The following is a 22349-nucleotide window of genomic DNA, read 5'->3' as shown; positions in this document are numbered from 1 at the left end:
TTCTGCATTAATGAGAAATGGTGTCATCCTGACAATGCTGTAATCAAACACTACCACACCTTCCTTCAACTTGAAAATTCTAAAGGTCAGTTTATACCCATACATGGAAGTTAAAGATGTGATTAGCAGGAATTTATAAGGAGATCTTGGAACAGGGTAACAAGGTACAACATGACAAAATTCAAAAGGAGTTAGAGCACATCATCAAGACAGAGAAAGTAAGATACAAGAATAAAAGTGAACAGTCTCTGACACATAATAATTTGAAATAGTTTTGGGAGGGAATAAGACTGATGAGTGTATATTCAAATGGATCCAAGAACATTTAATACACAATTACTGGATACATCTGTTGAATGAATTGATTAAATGAATTTAATAACAATTTGATTGGAGTGCTTTTCATGAGGAAATTACAGAATTGCCTGAAAACTACTGATTCTGAACCAAATGAGTTGACAGTGATTTAACAAAATGTGCGTTGTCAGTTTCAAAAATTAAGTGCAAGGCTGCTTCACCTAATGGAATTCCTGCAAAGATTTTTAAATTCATGGTTGAGTCAGCACTCAAGAATTTTTATTAGTATTTTAACTTGTCTTGGACGTGGTCATGTATTACTCCGATCCCCAAGTACTAGTGTATTACATGCATGAATGATCTCAGGCAGGTGGCCTTGACAGCAATACAATGAAAGTGTGTGAACGACTGTTTAAGAGTAGTTTTATATCAAGCTTGATAGACCCTATGCAGTTTGCATATCAGGGAAACTGTAGTTTAAGCTTTCTTACTTGTGGAGAAGTTATACGCTCACTTTGGATGTGGTCAATAGGTTAGAGAGATGTTCTTTGATTTCTCACTGACATTAAAACTATTCACACACTCATACACAAATTGCTTGATCATTGTGAAGTACCGAAGTTGGTTTTGTCTTTGATTTTAAACTACTTGACGGATCACTCTCATAGGACAGTATGAACATGACTGATATGCAATCTAGTTTGATTTATTCAAATACTGGTGTCTCACAGGGTAAGTTTTTTTCTTTATTCCTGTTTTTGTATTATACACTGTACATCAGAAAGTTGGTCTTCTGAAATTTGCCATCAACACTGTGATGATTGGATTGATTAGCAAGGATAATGATCAATTATATAGAAATCAACTGCAACAATGTATCAAGTAGGCCTACTATGATTCAAATTAACTGACATTAAAGAGGCACTCGCAAGGCTTCATATTTTTTGACATATACGGTTCTGGTGATGGATTGGCTATCCAAAACCAATATAATGAATTCTATAGCTAGAGATTTGACATTAAATTTAACATCCTTAGAACTGCCTGGCATTTTGTCCCCCCCAACCCTTCTGCACCTTTGTGTCATAAAATGTTAGCCCACTTGGTTGCTGTTTTTTTTTAGATAGATGGCCAATCTTTACTTGTTCCATCAGCAACTCACAGCACTATATAAAATTCATCATGGCCTCCTGCATTCTGTTTGTGGCAAGTGCTAGAGTAAAGTTTAGCTATTATTTCATCTCGTTTAGGGCAAATCACATGACCATTTATTCCAGTTGAAACTGGGAAAAACAGGCAGTGGCTTATTGTTTAAAAGTGGTAATAGAGTCTCTTAGGATACGGTATTCTTCAAGATGTCTACCGATGATATCACACAATTCTTGAGTGTCCTCTAGCGACAGGTTGAAAATTTGAAAATTTATTTTGAATTGATGTCTATGGCAAATTTTGTAGAAATCACCTGTAAATTGGTGTGGATGATGATTTTTACCCATTTAACACAGGTACATGTATGAAAGTTGAGGCTGATGGCATCATTAGACTGGAAGTTACAATAAAAGTCCTTTTATTTTTTTAAATTCTGTAATAAATCAAGTGTTAGAGGTGTGTGAATTGTCCATTAGGTGATAGTTTAAACATTTGAGTCAATTGCACCAAGTGCACAACTGGTCTAGTTGTTCACTGGATAAAGCTCTGACGACAAAAATCCCTTTACGATATTTGCGTTAGCGAATATCCAGTTCACACATATAAGACGCTTCTGTGAGCATGGACACGCAACACCTGCCTATAACATGGGTAGTGCACAGGGCATATACTCAGTATGCTGGATCTAATTTGCCAAGCACGTACTGCTGAAAGCAGATCGCTTAGTCTGGCACGCCAAAGGCAAAATGTTTAAAATCCTAATAAAGCCCATTCTGTGCTCTTTTCATGATAAAAAGTATGTTCAGTTGTTATTTTTTAACTATCTGTAAGGTTTCAACCCAATCACGTGGGTTGAAACCTTGCAGATAGTTAAAAAATGAAGTGTTACAAACAAAAATTGACCTCATGTGATGTTGATGTCATCTGTTGACATGTCACATGACATTAAAGATGCATCCTTTAAAGCACTGTATCTCTGAAGTATATGCCCAATTGGGTTGAAACCTTGTACATGTATATACATGTAACTAGAGAGGGAAATGTTTTACATAATAATTGACCTTATATGGTGATGACCACACCAGATGAAAGTCACGTCACATTAAAGCTGCACTTTTTAAAGTCTTGTATCTCCTATAGTACATGTACATGTCCGATTGAGTTAAATCTTGGTAGATATCCAGGAAAAGGAAGCGTTATAGATGGAAATTGACGTGATGAAACGAAGATGTCATCAGCTGACAAGTCACGTGACACTAAGTGCACTCTTCAAAGCCCTATTTCTCTTCAAGAACATGTGCAGTTAGGATAAATTGTAGCACGTAGGTAGAGAGGGAAGTGATATACATGTAAATGAAAATTGACTTCATGTAATGATGATATCAACAGATGACAGGTCAGGTGGCACTCAAGGTGCATCCTTTAAAGCCCTATATCTCCTGTAGCACGTGTCCAATTGGCTTGAAATTTGGCAGATAACTGGAAATTGAAGTGCAAAAGACAAAAATAGACATCATGTGATGATGATATCATCTGGTGGCAAGTCATGTGGCATTAGTGGTGCATCCTTAAAGCCCTACATTTCCTGAAGAACATGTCCCATTTGGTTGAAACTTAAAGGTAAATGTTGTAGACAAAAATTGACATCAGTTGAAGAAATGTCATTAGGTTAAAAATCACATAAAACCAAAGGTGTACCATTTAAATCTGTTTCTCATGAAATAGGCCATTGGGCTTTGCAAACCTGGCAAGGACATTTTAATATCAAAGCTTAGAAATGAAAAACTTAATCCCTATGCTCTGTTGCAAACTGACATAGAAAGTCTTGTTTATAATTGTTTTTCACATGAAGAAGATTTAGAAAAGAAAATTATTTTCTTATGAAAGCATGATGAAAGAAGGAGGTGCATGATTTCTTGATTTGTGAAAGTATGGACACTGTGCGATGAATTAGAACCTTGCACGATATCTTCAATTAAGAATCAATCAATCTTCAAGATCTGTCAATCTTCCCAAAATGCTGTGTGCACTTCTGTTGATTTGAATCCCTAGTATTGGTTTAACAGTACTGTCAATCACTCCTACTGCACACCTAACATTACATATTTACATGTACATCAGGAAGACCCCATATCACTTTGGTGTAAAACAGTAATGAAACTCACAATACCCTCAATCTCAGCACTGAGTACTGGGGCATATGTTCATAAAGGACATGGAAAAAGTATAACAAAATAATCAGCCAATTTGCAAGTTAAGAGGGCAAGGATATTCTGGATAAAAGGCACCTGATATTATGTTGAAACACATTCAGTGCCTGTGAGTTGGTGTTTTGCCATGCTGATAGGGCTGATCCAGCACACATCACTATTATCCCAATTGACCTACATGTACAGTGTATGATGTAATTCATTTGTTGTCCTCATTGTTGATGATGTCTTTCAGCAAAGATTGGAGCATGTTTTGTGACATCGAGACACAGTTTTTGCAAAGGGTATGAGTCCTTCAGTCATTCACGATGTTGGTTGTGACTCTTCTTGTCACTCTAAAATGATAAAATGCATCTTAAAATCATTCAGCATGATGGCTAGCCAATACAAGAAAAATTGGTTGCAGATGTAGACATAACCTGCAATATTCACATCAACTTTGATAAAAATTTCCATTTTTGTGCCCTAGTGTCTGTCCCAGTGAACAAGAAATTCCTACATTTTCAGAAATCTGATGTGAAGTCTAAGAGCTATTCCCAGAAATCTGTAAGTGACATCTGATGTTTAAAGTAAGGCATTAACAGTTGCTTAGTGGATTTCTTGGTGTATAAACTGATTTTTTACAAATGGAATGTCCAAACAGTACTCTTTATACTCACCCCTGCCTTCAGTAAAGCACGAACATAATCAATGCAAATCATTGTACCAGTGCGTCCACAACCAGCGCTGAAAGGAGATTAATACAGATCTTTAACATTAAAATATATTTGAAACTATGATTGACTACAAAGTACAATGTACCGACAATACTGCAAAACACACTAATAATAGGCATTTCAGGTGATATCGAACTAGGACAGTCACTTGCAATATGCATCATTTAAAAGAGTAAATCTTTATAAGAAGAAATCTTTTGGAATCTTTCAAAACGAGTAATGGGCAAACATGTTTTGCAAAATGAGGGAAATTCTGAGCAAAGGGGTCAATGGGTGTCTTTTTTTTCTTTATTGCTGTGTAGCACTTAAAAGATCACTGCTGAAATGAATATTACCCCTTACATTTACACGTGTACCACATGCTTTCAGACTACTCTAAAAGTCTGTTTAAGCTTTGGTATAATTAACAAATTACACGAAGGTGTAAATCCTTTAAATTTGTCATGTGGACGTGGAAAACGGTCAAAAAATTGATGCCTGAATGACATTTTAAATGAGACTTCAAAATCTGGCTTTGAGAAAGTTAACTGAACCTGGGAATAGTTTTTAATTAACTTTGAAATTTGCATATACAATTAATTAGAAACTTTTCTGAGAATGGATAAAATATAAATTCCATTGAATTACCAACAGGCATTCATTTAATATGAATCATTTGTTAAATGTGAAAGAACTCAATTAATGTGATCGTTAAGAATGCAAATAGATCTATATATTTTTGAATTATTATCAAATATGCATAAGTAATGAGCTAACAAGTAAACATAGAGAAGAAACAATGGCTAAACAACAGTTACTGCAACCACTGCTAAGTGAAAAAAAGTTTCATTGGAACAATTTACATAATTATTTTAATGATAATAATAACGTTGCAGATTGACCAGCTGCATTACTGATCAAAGTTGAGTGTGACAGCATGTGGCCTGGGAATGAGAATAGAAAGACAGTTGAAACAATTTGAAACTTTTATAAGTAGCCCAGAAATTCATAATTTCATGTCATACTAAAAGTATATTTGCTCAATATAATTATTTGCTGAGTGTATTACTTCATCACATCTCATGAAAAACATGAAAATGAATCAAAACACAAATGGCAAAACCCTTTACTCCATTCTAGCTTCTGTCTCCATGCCCAAACTTTTCTATCGATCTGGTCAATGCCGGTTCATTAGTGTTGATGTTATGTCTACTGAAATATGTATTTCTAGACGGGGATAGTTCTTTCGGTTCAGAGTTTTTGTTCTCCACATTTTCATTTTTACATGTAAACTATATTTAAAATTATTACAGGGTAGATAAAAGAATGATTTAATTGCCTTGTAAACATCTTATTTGGCAATCTTACAAAACTGATTGAACAGAATATGCTCGTAGAAACAAATAATTGCAAAATGCTCCCATCAATTGAATGGTATCGCCCATCATAATGACACAATGAAACTACAAGTACAACACAGTCAAGCAATTTTTGCCTGATTATAATAAAAAAAAAATCAATCAAATATGACCTACACTCTATGCATTATTCAGTACCGGTATTATGAGGGAACCTTCTTAGATGATAAAATCCTGTTAAAAGTATGACCTTGTCATTAAAATTTAGTTGCAATGTACAGTGATACGTCATGTCATCTGACCCGACCGTGAATATGTGATCCAGAGCTTCTGTACGCCATGGATTGTTGTGCACACCACAGCTTCAACAATTCAATGCTGTTAAGATCCCATGAACTACCATTAAAGAATGGTGTTTCGCTAAAAATCCTTTGATTGTATGACTTTTATAGTTGTTAATTCTAAATCTGTAATGAATACTATTGTATACATACCTTAGTGCTTCACGATTCGCCAACTCAAAATGTGATTTTTAATGGTCTAAAAACTGTCAGGCACATGACAGAGTTGAAGGCATTGATCCATTTTAAAGCACTAAAACTGAAGGATGCAGAAGATCTTCTTCCCTCCAATGATGACGTACTATAAGGGATTGACCCAATAGGAATCTAGCGATTTCTGACCGAAAACGACTGATCAAAAACCCAAGTTTGCAAATTGGCTGAAAGTGAGTGCCAAAGACTGTGTGTTGACTCAGGGTTTGATCGGAAGTAACACATGCAATAGAAACTGTACAGTGCTGTATGCGCTGTGAGTGTAATGGACTGTGGGCACACATTTCGGCTTGTGTGGGTAAAATGTCTACTAATTCATGAGCCTGCCTACAATATACATGTACATTGTATGTGTGCACATTAAGGTAGTATTCTAAAGCTAAGTTTAGCTTACTATCAAGGAAATCTCTCAGTTTGAGAAGATAGAAGTCATCTTTTCAACAACATTCCTACAAGAAACATGCACATGCATGTGCATATTGATACTGCTCCATCTGTAACTTGTATGAGCCTTAAAATAAGTGAACTTACAACAATGTAACATTGGAAGTTAAACATGTTACAGATGCTATCTCCTCTGTTAGGTTTATCTTTTTGTAAACAGCACTACTCAGCAAAAGGAACCACTTTGTTTTGAAAAACAGACATTTTGTGTGGAAAAAGAGTCAATGCCCCAGAGTTAATCAGATAATGCCAGAGAGTCAGCTGACCTACTGCCAGGCCAAGAGGACCATTACATAATGTTACATCATTCTTCTAGCCAAACCTATGATAATAGGAATTTTTGAGGCATTCAATATTTTTGAGGCATTTACTCAAAGCAAAACCAAGCCCCAGTTTTTTAAGTTTCATAGCAATCCAAATGGTCAGCGCACTAAAAATTAATTTGTGAAATCATGTCTTCCAACAGACTTGGGGAATGATTGCTTTGGAAAGCTGATTCTTGAAAATTTTTTTACCTTTGGGAAACAAGAATTTGGAAAAGCGACTTGCAACTTGTTGGTCTATATGGAAAAAGAATGTTTGTAACCATTTCTATTTCCTTGGGGATGTGCTCTCATGAAATATACATTTCATGAATGGCTTTTTACACAAAACAGAATGGGATGTTTCTCTCCCACTAAGAACAGTGAATGTATGAGAAAACATTGACATACTGTATGAACAACTGTTACTGTTTTGAGTTTCCAGTTTGGCATTATCAGTTTACAAGCTGAGTTTCATGTATTGAATGCCTTGAGACTCTCAGTGAATGCCTGGAAAATCATTCACACGATTGGCATCTGCCTCAAATTTAAACTCAGAGTGAACAACTTAAAATTGCCATAAGGCTACGAGTGAATAAATTGAAAATTCAAACTTAGCTAATGACTTAGCTAACTCCAACAATTCAGAATTCAAGTGAATGACTGGACAATTAGACTTTGAGTGAATGACTAGAAATTTCAATAACTGACAGGAAACTCGAGTGACTTGAAAATCCAACTTAAAGTGAATGGTTTGAAAAATTCCTACTTTGAATGAATAATTTGAAAGTTCAGATTTTGAGAGAATGACTACAAAAAAATTCAGACTACGCGTGAATGACTGAATAAATTAAAAAATTCTTACGAAATGAACGACTCGAAAATTCAAATTTCCAGTAGAAGACTCTTAAGGTTCAGAGTTTCAGACTCTTAGGAAATACTCGAGAATTAAACCCAGTGCATACCATCTACAGAAACATGTCTACGGATAAGGACTGTGCTGTACAAGGTTTATTTATCTAAATATATTACTTATCAGGTATACATGTAATTGCAAGCTAAAACATATGGTATTTTCAAGTAATTTTTGACGATCTAACTTGCATTTTATTCCTTTATCACAGTGTTTATATACTGTGCAAATACTGCAATTTTGACCAACTATTGGTTACGTAAAACCTCGAAGGAAAAGGAATAGGGTGATACAGTCCATGATTCAGGTGCTGAACTTGACCCTGAGTGTTTCAAACATGACTTTACCATCAAAACTTCATTCATATTTGAAAGCTGGTTCCATATCTTTGAATCTTGGTCATCTTGGTAATACGTGAAATTAGTATCTCATTGGCCGCTTGATAAATGGACTCTGCTAAGTAAGATACTCCTTTCTTTTAGCTAATTTTAAAATAGAATTTTTTTCACAGAGCGATTCAGGTTTTTATCCGGTCCAACCTTAGCTGCTTTATTAATTCAACGGCACAAAGGGAGGAGTCCAAGGCCCTGCTCTCAATAATTTAAGAGAAAAAACTGGTTGGGTAAAATGTTGAGGAAAATGCCGAGCACTACACTTCAGAAGTCTTTGGACAATATTCATAGCTCTCCTGAAATCTGAATGTTCAAAAATTACTGTAGCTTTAAATCTGACTTTCTGAGTTAAACGCCCCAAGTTTTATTTACTCACGTCAATAATCATCAGAACATTTCAAGTCTGTCCTCACAAAATTTAGGTCTTGTAACTTATATTAGTATATTAGTATTACTTTTTAAAGAGCTACAGCTATGGTTTCACCTCAGAACTGTACCTTTCTAACAGAAGGTACTGAAGTAGGTAGGATAGGTGCTTGTGCTCACACCTACAGTAGGCCTTTCAATCATGAGACCAGTGATGAAAGGCCCACTACTGATGCAAAAACACAAGAAACAAAATATCAAAAAACAAAACGACAGGGAAACATTTCTAAGGTTTGCAGCACTTCTTTCAGTATCGCTGGGGGGCTATAATCTGAACACAGCCTAAGGTACACGAATTGTTTGTACCTTGCAACCTCCCATGTGTCATTCACTTAGGCTCCACAGTTTCATTGCCATAAATGCAAATTATAAATCTATGAAAGGACATCAGCAACTGTAGTGGGGTCAAGTCCACTACAAATTCAAGCCCCACAGAGTGTGCAATCAGCATTGTTCAGAGCCCAATAACATGCATATCAACATCCCTGAGTGTTCTGAAACAAAAATTAAACTACTAGAGTTAACCAATGAAATTTTCAAGTATATACCCATAAGACAAAAGCACACCCCACCCAAGTGATTTTCCAAAGTCTGCTTTTCAGCTATTTTTGAGAGGGAGAACCATCAACTCTCTATGACACTTAGCACCATTTTTCAACCATATTTTGTAGCCATTCTGCTCTCAGATGAAGCCCTAAGACCCAGGGAGTTTAACAAGATCTCACCAAGTTTAGCATGTACATGTACATGTAATCCCTCCAAACTCAATAAGTTTAAATATATTTCATTACTGTTTATTTTGTACAATTTAAAATTGGATTGCATAAGCACATTTTGACATTCTATAATTTTACACATACCTGTAAACATGAAAGTTCATCCCATGAAATGCTACGTACATTGTACTTACATGTATAACAGAGAGCCTTTGCATATGGTAACTCACAAATACATGTACATGTATTTACACGTTCCTTGCTAGTCAAACAGTCTCATTTGATGATGACATTTTAAGAACAATTCATACATGTACACATACATGTATGTACATGTAAATGTGTAACAGGTCTATGCATGCAGGTTGTCCTTAACTCCAAACCAAAGCCACTGGTGACAATTGCTCAAAATAAAATCAGTGAAGTTTCACGACTTAACAGCACGTTCTATGCCAAATAGAAACTCATTTCTTTCAAAAGAGACCTAAGACAAATTGGAGCGAATAACCGTCACAGTGGCCAGTTAATTATACAACCTATTTTATAATACCACAGTAACAAAATGCAATTTTCTATTAGTCACATGATATGCCACAAACATGCACACATGTATATGTACACATATTGCAGACCACGAACCCATGAGAGACATTACTGGGTACAAGAGCAATGTGCCTCATGGGGTTCTGTTACTGTGATCTTTCCCACAGATGAAAGTGCAGTCTCCACCACATTGTACGGGTTGACACTGGATAAAATGGGGTAGTACAGTCATGTTGGAAGTGCGGTACATAAGATCATGTACACAGCAGGGAAAAGTGAAGCACTATCTATGCTACGACTGCCCTTTTTATTTCATTCATTCCTGTTTTAACTGGTCCAATTTCAATGAAATTTCATCGTAATAATGTCAGAAGATGATAGCAGGTTGGTTATTAAAAAGAAGTTTTTCTCTCATTCCAAAATTAGATCAGAAATTTGATTGATATGTAGGACAGCAACATCACAAAAAAAGAGAACATTCTGTGTGTGTGTGTGAATATGGCAGTTCCAAATTCTGCATTGCCATAGGCATGAAAGAGGAGACCCTGCAGTATCTGATGTTATCCATGATGTGACAAAATCTATCATCACAGTTCAAGATTCTCAGCTATTTAATATTAAACATCGTTATGGTAATTACAAACATGGTTGAGATAATAAAAACCAGAAAATTTTATCTGAGGAGTCAAATTTGCCATTTAAAATAAAGAATTTTTGATCCAGCACCCCGCCCTAAAAAAAATCCCCTCACACTGAATGCCGGAATGTTAATAACATGATGTCACGTAAAGAACAACCTTGCAAGCGTCTCCATGCAAAACCTACAACATTCGCCTTTCTTCGTATCGTGTACAGTGGAGTCAGCAATGACAGATTCTGAAGTTTCTGAGAGCGATTTTGAAGCCAATTTTTTGGAGGAAGATATTAACAGCTCTGCTTGGGATCACTGTATTTTTCAGCTGAGGTGCTTTCGGTTTTCCAAACTCTTCATGGAGCATTTTCACATAGTCATTGGCTGTAAAATGGTCGCTGTAGATGACACTCATTGAGGACAGCCTGTCCCAGTTTGCCCTGGTCAAGCACACTTTTGCTGTCCAGATTTTCCGTAATGCAGGGTCTTTTGGGAAACTGTGCAGGCGCACACCGTCCTTTGGTGTATTGCTGCATCCTACAACGACACATCAAGTAGGCATTGTCACTTGCTGTGACCAAATTTCAAGGATTTTTTTGGCATGATACCTCGGCAATACTTCGGTCACTCCATGTGTAACGCTGGGTCAGTGGCCCCTACCTTGAAGATTGGGTTCTTTACGTGACATCATTGCATTACGTGATGCATTACATCATTCAGTCAGAGTTTATGATGGGAAAGTGGGAGGCACGAAAAAATTGCTAAAAAATTGTCAAAATCAGCCAAACAAATGGTAATAAACAAAAAACATAAACAGTTCTTGTTTTTGTATTCAATACAGATTTATTTAGCACAACAATGGTCTTGAATAGCTGAAAACCTTTGTAGCCTGTTGTGATGGGATTCATGGTCCTTGGGGGCAAATGACATCAAAGGTGAAATCAAGTGTGCTATTTGCCCCTCAGGTGTACAAAACACCCTATACAGCTGGCAATAAGTGCATGTATACCTTTGGGTAAACCCACCTGCAGTGCATGACAACAACGCTTTCTTCACTTGGCAGATACTCTCTAAATAGCTGGATCATATCCATGATAGGCTTGACTGACTTTGGCACTCCATGGTCAGGCCAGGCTGTATAATGAAATTGATTCAGCACTCTCTCTTCCTGTATACGAATGAAAAGCAAATAGCAAGGTAAAAACTACAGCTCTGTGTCTATAAAGAGAGCTCAGGGTTTTTCCAGCTTTCTCTAAATAGCCAGTTAACATCAGATTTTCTTATATGAAAAAGCTGCTGGGGGTGGGGATTTACCTGAAAGTTTTTCAACATTGCAATTGCATTTGAACACATCCAAGCACAATGCATTAAGACATCAACCATGGAAATGAAAAAAGAGTTCTTAAACGAGTGTACCGGTACATGTCCTCCGTGGAACAAACAAGGAAAATTATGTGTGTTTACACATCATCCGGCATCATGTGGTTAAGTTTTTAAATAACTGCCTTATTATTGAAAAACTTTACAAGTGTAGCGTGAACTTAAGACAAATTACATGTATATCAATTCTTTCAAAATTCTGTGCTGACCTCAAACCAAAAGGCTACTAAAATACCTCAGACAGTTTATTCATTCCTATTAGTTATCAGTTAAGGCCTGTCACATGGGTGGTTTTTACCAAGTGATAATGATCCAACCAGAATTAAATATTTTCCAAGTTTCACATCAATCTTGACTTCTTTTTTATGGACTCAACAACTGGTTTGTAGGTCTCTAGTCATGTTTTACAAATTACTTAATTACTCTGAAAAGATGACTACCACTGGTTCTTTTCAGAACCCCACATATTATAAAAGAGATATATCCATGGTGCTACTGCAAACCTATCTAGTTTATTTGCTACCCCCACCTTTAAAAGCTTCAAATCTCAACAAATTACTTGATACAGGTCAACTACTGGATCTTTTAACACCACTGATTACAACTAGGTGCATATGCACTAGAGTCATGGCTCTTTGCACACAGAGAAAATGCTGCATGGCATGCATGCAAGCAGAAAATGCATGGACAGCTCTTCACACAAATACATAAAAGATTAAATGAGACTGATACACCCACAACACAGTCACTAAACATTTTCTCTTCTCTCAACTGAGGAAATTTGTGAACTCGTAAGTCATGCTTTTGCATGTAACAAAAACAAGACATGTAGCTCATAAAATGATGAGTGAAAACTGTAAGAAACACAGGGTTGTCCGCTTAACCATGAACTAAAGCAGACAGTGAAAACTTCATATTGCATTTTTTCATCAGACTAGCAAAGTAAAGACTTGTATGCAAAGTTTTCAAATCATATACAGTGCTGTATAAAGCAAATAATGAATGTTTCACTTTCATATAATGAAAATAATTTTGTTCAGAGACAGACTGAATGTTTTGCTCTGGTCAGCTTTGCCCAGTGAAATCAACCTTCAATGCACCACCTCATGCACTTGTTTTTACTGTTGCATTCATGAACATTCATTATTTGTATGTTAAACCCTAAAGTTTCTGAAATATTGTTTTGTCGGGCAAGTCTAAAATTTACAAAATGGTTTATATTTGAATTCAGATATTCCAACAAATGGGCATTAACATGCAAGTTTCTGACATTCCAGCCTAAGCAAGGATATTTTAGTAATCAGATTTCCACTTCTAAACACATACAGGTATGTTTCCTCATGGCAGTGTGGGAGAGTCCGCTAAAGAATACTTACCCAAACAGTTGCTACTTAAGTGAATGTCCTTTCACGCCTTTTGCCATTCGCTAAAACTTTGATCAACCCTAGTGCCCCTTTTGTGCTACCATCCAGAGCGACGGCGCCACCGTGTTCGTCCTTTTTCGGAGCATACATGTGTAAAAACTGAGCCCAAGTGGGGATGATGGGCGGGAGCCGACTGTTTGGGTAGGTATTCCCTAGGAGACTCTCCCACACTGCTGTGGGGGAGTAGTCCATAACACTCATCTTACCCAAACAGTAAGGTGCACTAATGTGACAAAATAGGATGTGATTATCAGGGTCTAGGATAATCAAGAGGAGATAAGGAGATGTTGGGAACTCACCAACAAGAGGAGAAAGTCATCAGGTTGAACTGCCTGGGCCCGCCCCAGCGATAGTCCTCGAAGCCTCGGCATAGAGTCTCTCTGTAAGACGTCACTCGGGTAGCATGAAGAGAAAGTTGGTGGTAATTTCCAGCATGCTGCCTAGCAAATGTCCTCCATTGGGACGCTCTAGAAGTACATGTACATGTATGCCCATAAGGTAGACACTGCCCTGACGTCATAAGCTCTGATAAGGCAGTGTGTTTCGACATCCAGTGAAGTCAGCCATTCAGGGCTGGCAAACTTGACGGCTGAGACAGCCCATGTCTCTGAATGCTGGTTGGTGAGGCTTTACTGGGGTGATCAAAAGCTGAGAAGTAAAATGTGCCTCTCAAGCTCCGAGTCCTCACAGATACCATTGAAGAATTTAAACAGGGCACCATGGTTTTTCATCAGTAGACCCAGAGTGCTTAGTGATGTCAGGTACAAAAATGTCTGGAGGGTGGAATGATTCTGATTGAGTTTTAGTGAGGATGCCCAAAGCCGGGATGAAATGCACGCCCTGTGGCTCCCACCTGATGTGACTGTCAGTGATGGACTGCGCTCACAGCTATGTGCCTAGCGTGAAGTGGTTACAGCAAGGAGGAAAGCCAACTTCACGAAGGTGTGCAGTAAGGGGTCATCACTGAGGGGTCCGAGGGGTTGATCCGCCTGGAACTGAAGCACACAGGATAAGTCCTAGGATGAAATGAGCTGTCTAGAGGGGGGGAGGTTCAGTGAACATACCACGAAAGAGGTGCTTGCAGGAGAGTTGAGGGCTTTGTTGTCCGATAGAGAGGAGCTGTGTAGGAAGCCACCATGGAGCTGTGATGGTGAAACGGCATTTACAGATGATTGCTACCTGTAGCCCAGAGTTAAACAAGCACAGGAAGACGTCTGCAACCAGAGTTACAGATGCTTTGATTGGAGCCACACTCTGACTTTCAAGCCATGAAGCAAAATGTCGTATTCTGCCGTTGTAAACTTTGCAAGTTGACTGGCATCTGCCCCTTGCGGCCATTTCAGCAGCTTCATCAGAAAGGCCTGCTGCGCAGAATGATCACTGGACAATGGCCAGCAGGTCAGGTGGAGGTCTGCTGGCTGTGGGTACAGAATGTTGGACTTTGGTTGATGGAAAAGGTTCAGTCTGATTGCGAGGATGAGCGGAACCTGAAATAGGAGTCTGATCAGCCGAGGAAACCAGGGTTGGTGAAGCCAGAACGCAGCAATGAGAAGGACTTGGTAATGTTCTCGATCAACCTTATAGTACTTCGACAGTACTGCTGGGATTAGGGATATCGGGGAAAAGGCATAGCCGAGCATCCCTTCGCAGCTGACACGAGGAAAATCTGACATGCAGGCTTTCGGGTGAGGGAACCTGGTGCAGAACACTGGTAGTTGGGCATTCTCTGGCGAGGCAAAGAGATCCATATATGGTCTGTCAAGTGCTTCAAAGATTGACTGGGCCACATTGTGGTGCAGAGTCCACAGGGTTGGACAGATCTGAGAGAGCATACGGTATTGCTGGTACCCAGGATATGAATTGTTTTGTAAGCTAATCCCAAAGTCCCACGCCCAGAGAAGCATCTGTCTTGTCAGGAGGCAGAGGCGTATGCAGTGGCTTATGTATGCAATGACTGTCTAGTTGTAGGATCGGATCAAGTTCCAAGATGCTGATGTGGCGTCCAAGGAATTGAGACTTGGAAGGGGAAGGGAGACACCCCATCTGAGATGGGACGCATCTGTGGCAATAGTTACTTGAGGATCCGGTGGCAATAGTTACTTGAGGATCCATCTTCGGGAAAGGCAGGCAGCAGTCTAGATAGTCTCGTAATAGCCATCAACGAAGATGAGGGGGGATGAGATCCATAATAGCAACTAGGAGATTGATCGGATCCCATTTGGGTCGGAAGAATGCTCGTAGGAGGAGTTGAATAGGTCTCATGTATAGATGGCAAAAGGGCACTAGGTCCACCTGACTTGCCATAACGCAGAGGAAGCATAGCCATGCTTGAGCTGGGGCCAATTGGCGAGATATGAAGAGACGGATGCAATCCATGAGCATAATGATGCGTTTGGGAGTCGGAGTGATGAGGCCCTGGCAGAGGTCGAGGACCGCACCAAGGTAAGAGAGTGTCTCAAAAATCAGGAAGGTTCCCATTCTGTCGGACCGTTCCCACTGGAACGCTGGTGTTCCATCGTGTATTCCCAGTAGAACGGTCCTGCAGTTACATTCGCAATTGGGAAGAAAGATTTTGGCATTCGTTCCATTGACCCTGAGTCTGAAGGATGGCAAATTTTGCGATTTACTCCTCCAGAAGGTTAACTTTTCTCTCGTTTTTCTTTTCCATATTCACCATGGCATAGCTTACCATGCAATGACTTTACAGTATATCTGGACACTGTTAATTTTGTGTTAATGTTAACGTCTGTACTTGTGTTTTATTCATTGTCAGGTTTGCGTGATAGAGGGATTTGTCATCGCAATGTTTCCACTCATAAGTGCTCTATCATATCAGAAACAATTTAAAAACCTAACCTGTATTTGAAGGGGTGCAGGGTGAGGTCTTCAAGTATCACGGAAAAGGTTGAACGACATGACTCAGGCAATTAAGCTCGACGTTGGTATTGCAGCCTACAGCCCAGTGATACACACACCGACATATACATGTACTCTGCATGAAGTCAGCACGTAGTGATTTTCACTTTGTATCGCAGTCACATTAAGAAATTTTACCACATCACATTCCATCTTCAGTTTACTTCCAATTCTCATTCAAAATTAAGCCTATCTTAAAAGCAAAGTAGTTTACCTACGCTCGTTTGTCATGGCAGGCGCCGTTTTTGAACATTGGCTAAGTAAAAATTTGTACATGGGCAATATGAAGCTACCCGAATGGAGACGTTCCGATGGGAATGGGTGTTCCCATTGGACTATTCTCACAAGGGAACACTGCGTTCCATGTGGTACATTCCCAACGGAACGGCCGACTGTTCCAGAATGAGAACACAGCATGCCAATGGGAACCTTCCGACCGTTCCAAATTTTGAGACGCTCCTTAAGTCAAATCCTGGGTAAGAAGTGGTCTTGACTTCTCGTGACTGATGAGAAACCCCAGCTGGCTGGTAAGCTCCTAAGTGAGGTGAGTGGAAGCTGCAGCCTCGTCTGGAGATCGGCCTATGATGAGCCAGTCATTGAGATATTGGAATATCAGGACGTCTAACCGGCGAAGGTAGGTGGCAACAATTTTGGCTGCTTGAGTGAAGACCCTTGGGGACGTTGAGAGGCAGAACGGCAAGGCCGAAAACTTGAAGGTTCTTCTGTTGTAAATAAAGCGGAGGAAGTTGCGGTCCTATGGGCGGATCAGTATGTGAAGGTACATGTAGGCATCTTTCAAATCCACCATCAAGGCCCAGGCTGATAACGGCAAGGATCATGTCAATGTTCAAAGCGTTTCCATACGGAACCTTCCGGGGTGGATGAACCTGTTTAACAGCTTCAGGTTGATGACAGGGCACCACTTGCCACGTTCTTTCTTTAGTGTGAGAAGAAAGTTTAAAAAATAACCTGTTGTCATTTCGGGAAGTAGGAATGATGCCCATTTCAGAAGAGGAGAGTTTATTTCTGAATCCAGTGCTAGCCACTTGTTTTTGTCGCAACGGATTGGCGTCAGGAGGAGGATAGGGTCTGATGGAGGGACATTCATGAATTTGAGGGAATAGCCAAAGGAGACAGTTGCGAGAACCCCTCTCTCCGATGTGGTGTCCTGCTAGAACCATGTGTAGAACTGTAGGTGGCCCTGACAGGTTCAGTAATGTGAATCAAGGTACTCATCTGCGATGGCCCCCAGACAGTTGGGGGAGGCACTGGATGTTCTCTCTCGGTCTTCAAGTCTTCTGATATGTTTGAGCTGGCTGAAAACAAGAGGGGAGAGTGAGACTTGACTGGCACTGGGGGGCGGGAGACTAAATGATTAGGAAGAGTAGCGATCAGAGCAGTGCTGTGAAGGTGGGGTTCTGGTCTGTTGAGCCGATTGCGAGCAAAGACGAGGCAGAGGTGGATCAGGGAAACTGAGCATTGGAGTAGTTTCAATGTGTTTAGCCTGCGATTGCATCATCTCTATGAAGTGCCCTACAAATAAGTCTTTCTTTCATGCCCTCGCACAGAATGTTCATTGCCTCAAGAGCGTGGGCTCTGCAGGAAGATATGGCTGGGCAGGAAATCCGTGAGAACTTCTCGAAGACAGAATTAACATTCTTGTTCAGGGCCCTGAGTGCAACAATGGCAAGGTCTGGAGAGACAGGAGCATCTTCTTCACAGGTATAGGAAATATACTCTGATAAGGATGAGAGGAATGCAGCACATCGGAGACCATGACAAGGAGCTCTATCCAGCCTGGATAAGGTAAGCTCCAGGTTGGTCTTTGAAGGTGCTTTTACCTGAAGACTTGGCTGAGTCAGCAGCGATCTGTCAGTAGACAAGAAATCGCAGTTGTTCCAGGGACACCGGAAGTAGTTCCAGGCTCTCTCTGGGTGGGAGTGCCATTTTCTTGAGTAGAATAAAACCTTAAATGTCTCCATGCAGGAACGGTCTAGAGGAAGCACTGGAGAACTGGCACTGGGGCTTCCAGTCTGTCCATATGACGTTTGAAGGAGGGCAAATCCTCTTTGGTCGGTGACAGGGCAGGCAGACGCAGGATCTGAATCTTGTCTTTCAGGAGCAACGGAAGACATGCCTCTGTAGGTGCAAGACTGACCACAAAGTCTATCTCTTCATCTGACATGGCAGGGGGACCGAGGCAACGTCAGCTTGGTCAGCAGCCTGCATGTCGCTCGGGCAGTGGATCCCCATGTGACCAGGTATCCGATATCCTTGTTAGTATCCTGGTCAAATGGTAGAAACGCAACGGTAGATCAGGTTAAACAGACAGAGCCAGCCCCCGACTGTAACAGAGTTGCCCGGTTGACCCTATAAAAGTACCTCGCAAAACCAACATGAAGAAACCTGGATGTATGCACATAAGCATACAATGGGTTGTGGCATAGCAGGGGGGAAGAACAAAGTGTGTCACAACTAAATCGACAAAAATTGCTTAAACCAGGGTAATGACACATATTAAAGAACAAGGGACATAGAGTAATAATAATCAGTTTATTAATAATATTTTAAATGTATGGTTGATCAGGATACCAAAGAGGAAATAGCGATACGGAAAACTCGAAGAATTCGAAGATGCCAAAAATGACACGTCCATTAGAAATGGCACTAACAAAAAAGGGCGAACGTAGCGGTCGCAGTGCTGCTCTGGATTGTAGAACTAGAGGATCCACTGCGGTTGATCAAAGTTTTAGTAAATCGCAAAAGGCGTGAAAGGAAATTTGCATAAATAGCGACTGTTTTGGTGGGATGAGTGCAGTGGACTCTTTTGACGTCACAGTGGAGTATCTGATTAAACACAGTGGCTTGTTAAACAGGCAAAATTTGAAGGAATTACTTACATCTCAGTCATTTTGTATGGATGAATTTAGAAGACTTTAATTCCCCCTCCCATCCTGCTAATCACACAATGTCTTTGGATTTGGCACTCACAGTGCTTGTGCGCTGTCAAGGAGTATTCTAATCCCAAAACTGTCATAACTGTACTGGGTTCATGAATTTGGCAGTCAAAAAGCCCACAAAATAACAATTGCACATGTACTGGTACATATAGTTACACAAACATGTAAGTAATGTAGATCTGTGTTTACTCCACCAGGTGCTAGATTATAAAATGACTACTATCATTTATTATGGATTGGATTTTGCAGTGAAGATGCTCATGGTTAATCTTCAACTTGAGACAATCATCCCTCTGCAAACCTTTATAAACTCATTTACGTCAATAGAAAGCAAAACTTACATTTTGCTTATAAAATCTGCGGTTTTTGACACTTAAAGAGTGGGGATTAGGGATTTCATTTGCAAATTGAAACCCGAAGGGTACCCTCTGCATTTCCTCTGCTTGACTCCTTGGAAGTGAGGAATAACAGGCTGTGGTAAGGCTTGAGCCTGCATTAGATTCCACACACATTCTTAATATCAGGTCCTTGAGTGTTGGGGATATTTGTAATTGATCACAAGGTACAAGTACTGATTACAACACGTGATTGATCGGTTGATTAAGAAGAGAAAGATACTGCTTGGTTGCAATGTCAGGCCTTTAAACTTATTTGATTTGAGCCTAAATGTACAAATAAATGCAGCTCCATCTGTAAGCATACTGATACATGTCTCTATTTGAGCCATCTGACTAGAAGGGCCCATACATTCCAACCAGAAAAGAACTTCCAAGCTCTTCCAACTAACTGGATGCTACTACCAGGTGTCACCCTTCAGGCACATTTGTAAGAGGAAAGTCTTGTCCCAGGTGTCAAACTGAGAAATGCCTTTGTCCTTTTTTACAGTTGATCATCATGCCCATCAACAAAAAAATGTCAGTTTTGCTCAAATTATTCAGAACAACTCGATTATTAATCACCATAACCCTAATCCAAGGAACATTTAAATGTCAAAATAATTCTTAAAATGCTTAACTGAAAGTTGTAACATGCACTGCAAAGATACTTTAAAGAAAAATATTTCTATTTCCTATTACCTCAAACCAGGTCACTCTCTTTTGTTATTTTTGACTGAACTTTACGTGACAATTAGCAAAAAGAAAAAGGTTGTTTGTTTACTCAACACCACTAAAAAGAAGTGAATACATCAAAATATATTTGTACACTACAATGTAGCTGGCCTACGTAATAGATAACAATCAATTTCCTTTTCAGCTGTATTTTGGCTGAGATACAGTATCGTTATTTCAAAATTTAAACATACTATCATATATACATGTATATTCCCCTGCCTGGAAAAGTTTAATAATTGAAAATAATGCAAGTACATGTACATTAACAGGGTTTCACTAGGCATTTCCCTGCCAATGCCAGTGAGAAATGGTCTGAAATTTCAATTTAATGGTCAGATCAAATGTGGTGTGAAAATGAACTAAATTAAAATTGAACCCTATGGAGTTCCAACATTCAATGTTGTAATTATCCTTACTGTGATAGGTACCCACCTCTTGGTTGCTGGCCTTCAGCGTGCGAATCATAAAATCTGGAGTCACTCTCAACTGGGTTATCTGTGACAAGACAGTAAACGTCATTCTTTTATGCCTCTACCCATCCTTGCAACAAAAAGCTATTAACATTACAAACCTGCCAGAAAAAGTGATACAACCTTGCCTTAATAAATGAAAAAACTATTCACAGCCAAAAATTCTTCAATGTAAAGGACAATGCATAAATACCTCAGACAGTCTGCCTATTCAACAACGTGCAACTTGACCGCGTATTAACATTTGATAATGCCTGCTGAGATATGATAATGCCCGCTGTGTAAATCATGCACTGGCACCTGGATGCAACACAGTTTAATCAATTTTCATTGGTCAAGAGTCTGTGTGCACACGGCTTTACCTGCATGCCAACTTGACAATTTGCACAAGGAATGTACCATAAAATGGACACGGGCGTTCCAGAAAATTAAAGTAAAACTCTGAACAAAATCGCTGGAAATCCATCACATATTAACTTCTTTTGACTCTCTTACTAAAAAGGTATTTATGAATGGGAATAAATACAGTATGTGTTTGACCGGCTCAGGAGATGAAACGCCTGTGGCTCGAGCATTAGTCTTGTCCATGCTCTTAAGCCAGTCTTAAACGAGCTGTTTCCAAAGTCGCAATAATGTATCAGATCACTAACAAACTCACTGACATCCCTGACAATCAGCTCATCTAGGTCAATTCATGTACCACAGGAAACAGCCACAAGTTCCTCATCCCACGCACTCATACAACCTTATTAACCACTACCTGCCAGGGACTCCGAAATTGGAGCTGTACGGTTTATATGCGTGGCCGGGGTTTCCGAACTTGGACAAAGGAAACAGGGCCCTGTAACAAAAGATCGTACTCCGAACAAAAGACCAGGCTGCTGGGCATTACTGGCATTTTTCACACTCAAAAGTGGTGATAATCCAGCGTTGTTTTGAAACCGTATACCAGGGTTTGGGGCACTGAAAGCAAGCGGATTACCACCGGGGACAAAAGCATTCCACCACCGCAGCGATGAGCCACACAGCACCGCTGCACAGTAATTTGGCCCCTATTGAAAAGAGGTCAGCAGTGCACTGAGCCAGGTTCGTGAACAAAAGACAGTTGTATAACACCCCACAATCTGGGCTCTGTTTACAAGGCTACAGGCCTGGCTGAAATACTCGGGTGTCAATGAAGGTCACCTGTCAACTTAGAGTAGTGCCTAAAGATTACTTTGTGCGGCTATAAATGACTGTTAAATGGAACGATGAATTTTTGAAGGATTTTGAAAACGGAATAATGATAGTCATGCCGGCCCAGCATCATCAACGTTGAAAAATGCCCCGGCACAAAGTGGTTAAAGGGCTCCTTCTTCCTAGACACCATTCGCCTCTGGAACACACTGTCCAAGCAAGTTGTTAAGTCACCAACCCAGGATATCTTTAAGTCCAGAGTGAATGGTGCCAGCCTTAAA

General features: G+C 39.6%; 1 protein-coding gene across 5 annotated transcripts in view; it reads right to left on the bottom strand.

Moving 5' to 3' along the window:
• Window positions 1-22349, bottom strand: part of LOC110974871 (uncharacterized) — a 102048-nt gene that overhangs the window by 39259 nt on the left and 40440 nt on the right. For all 5 annotated transcript variants that reach the window (XM_022226785.2, XM_022226787.2, XM_022226784.2 and 2 more), the window contains 3 exons: window positions 20855-20917; window positions 11656-11798; window positions 4316-4382 (listed from right to left, as the gene is read on the bottom strand). In XM_022226785.2, the coding sequence (XP_022082477.1) occupies window positions 4316-4382; window positions 11656-11798; window positions 20855-20917 (273 nt within the window). The remainder of the gene's footprint in view (window positions 1-4315; window positions 4383-11655; window positions 11799-20854; window positions 20918-22349) is intronic.

Source organism: Acanthaster planci, linkage group LG04 (genome assembly GCF_054643075.1).
Source record: "Acanthaster planci isolate LZ-2023a linkage group LG04, COTS_SCS, whole genome shotgun sequence".
Taxonomy (NCBI): Eukaryota; Metazoa; Echinodermata; class Asteroidea; order Valvatida; family Acanthasteridae; genus Acanthaster; species Acanthaster planci.
This window is presented reverse-complemented; position numbering and strand designations above follow the sequence as displayed.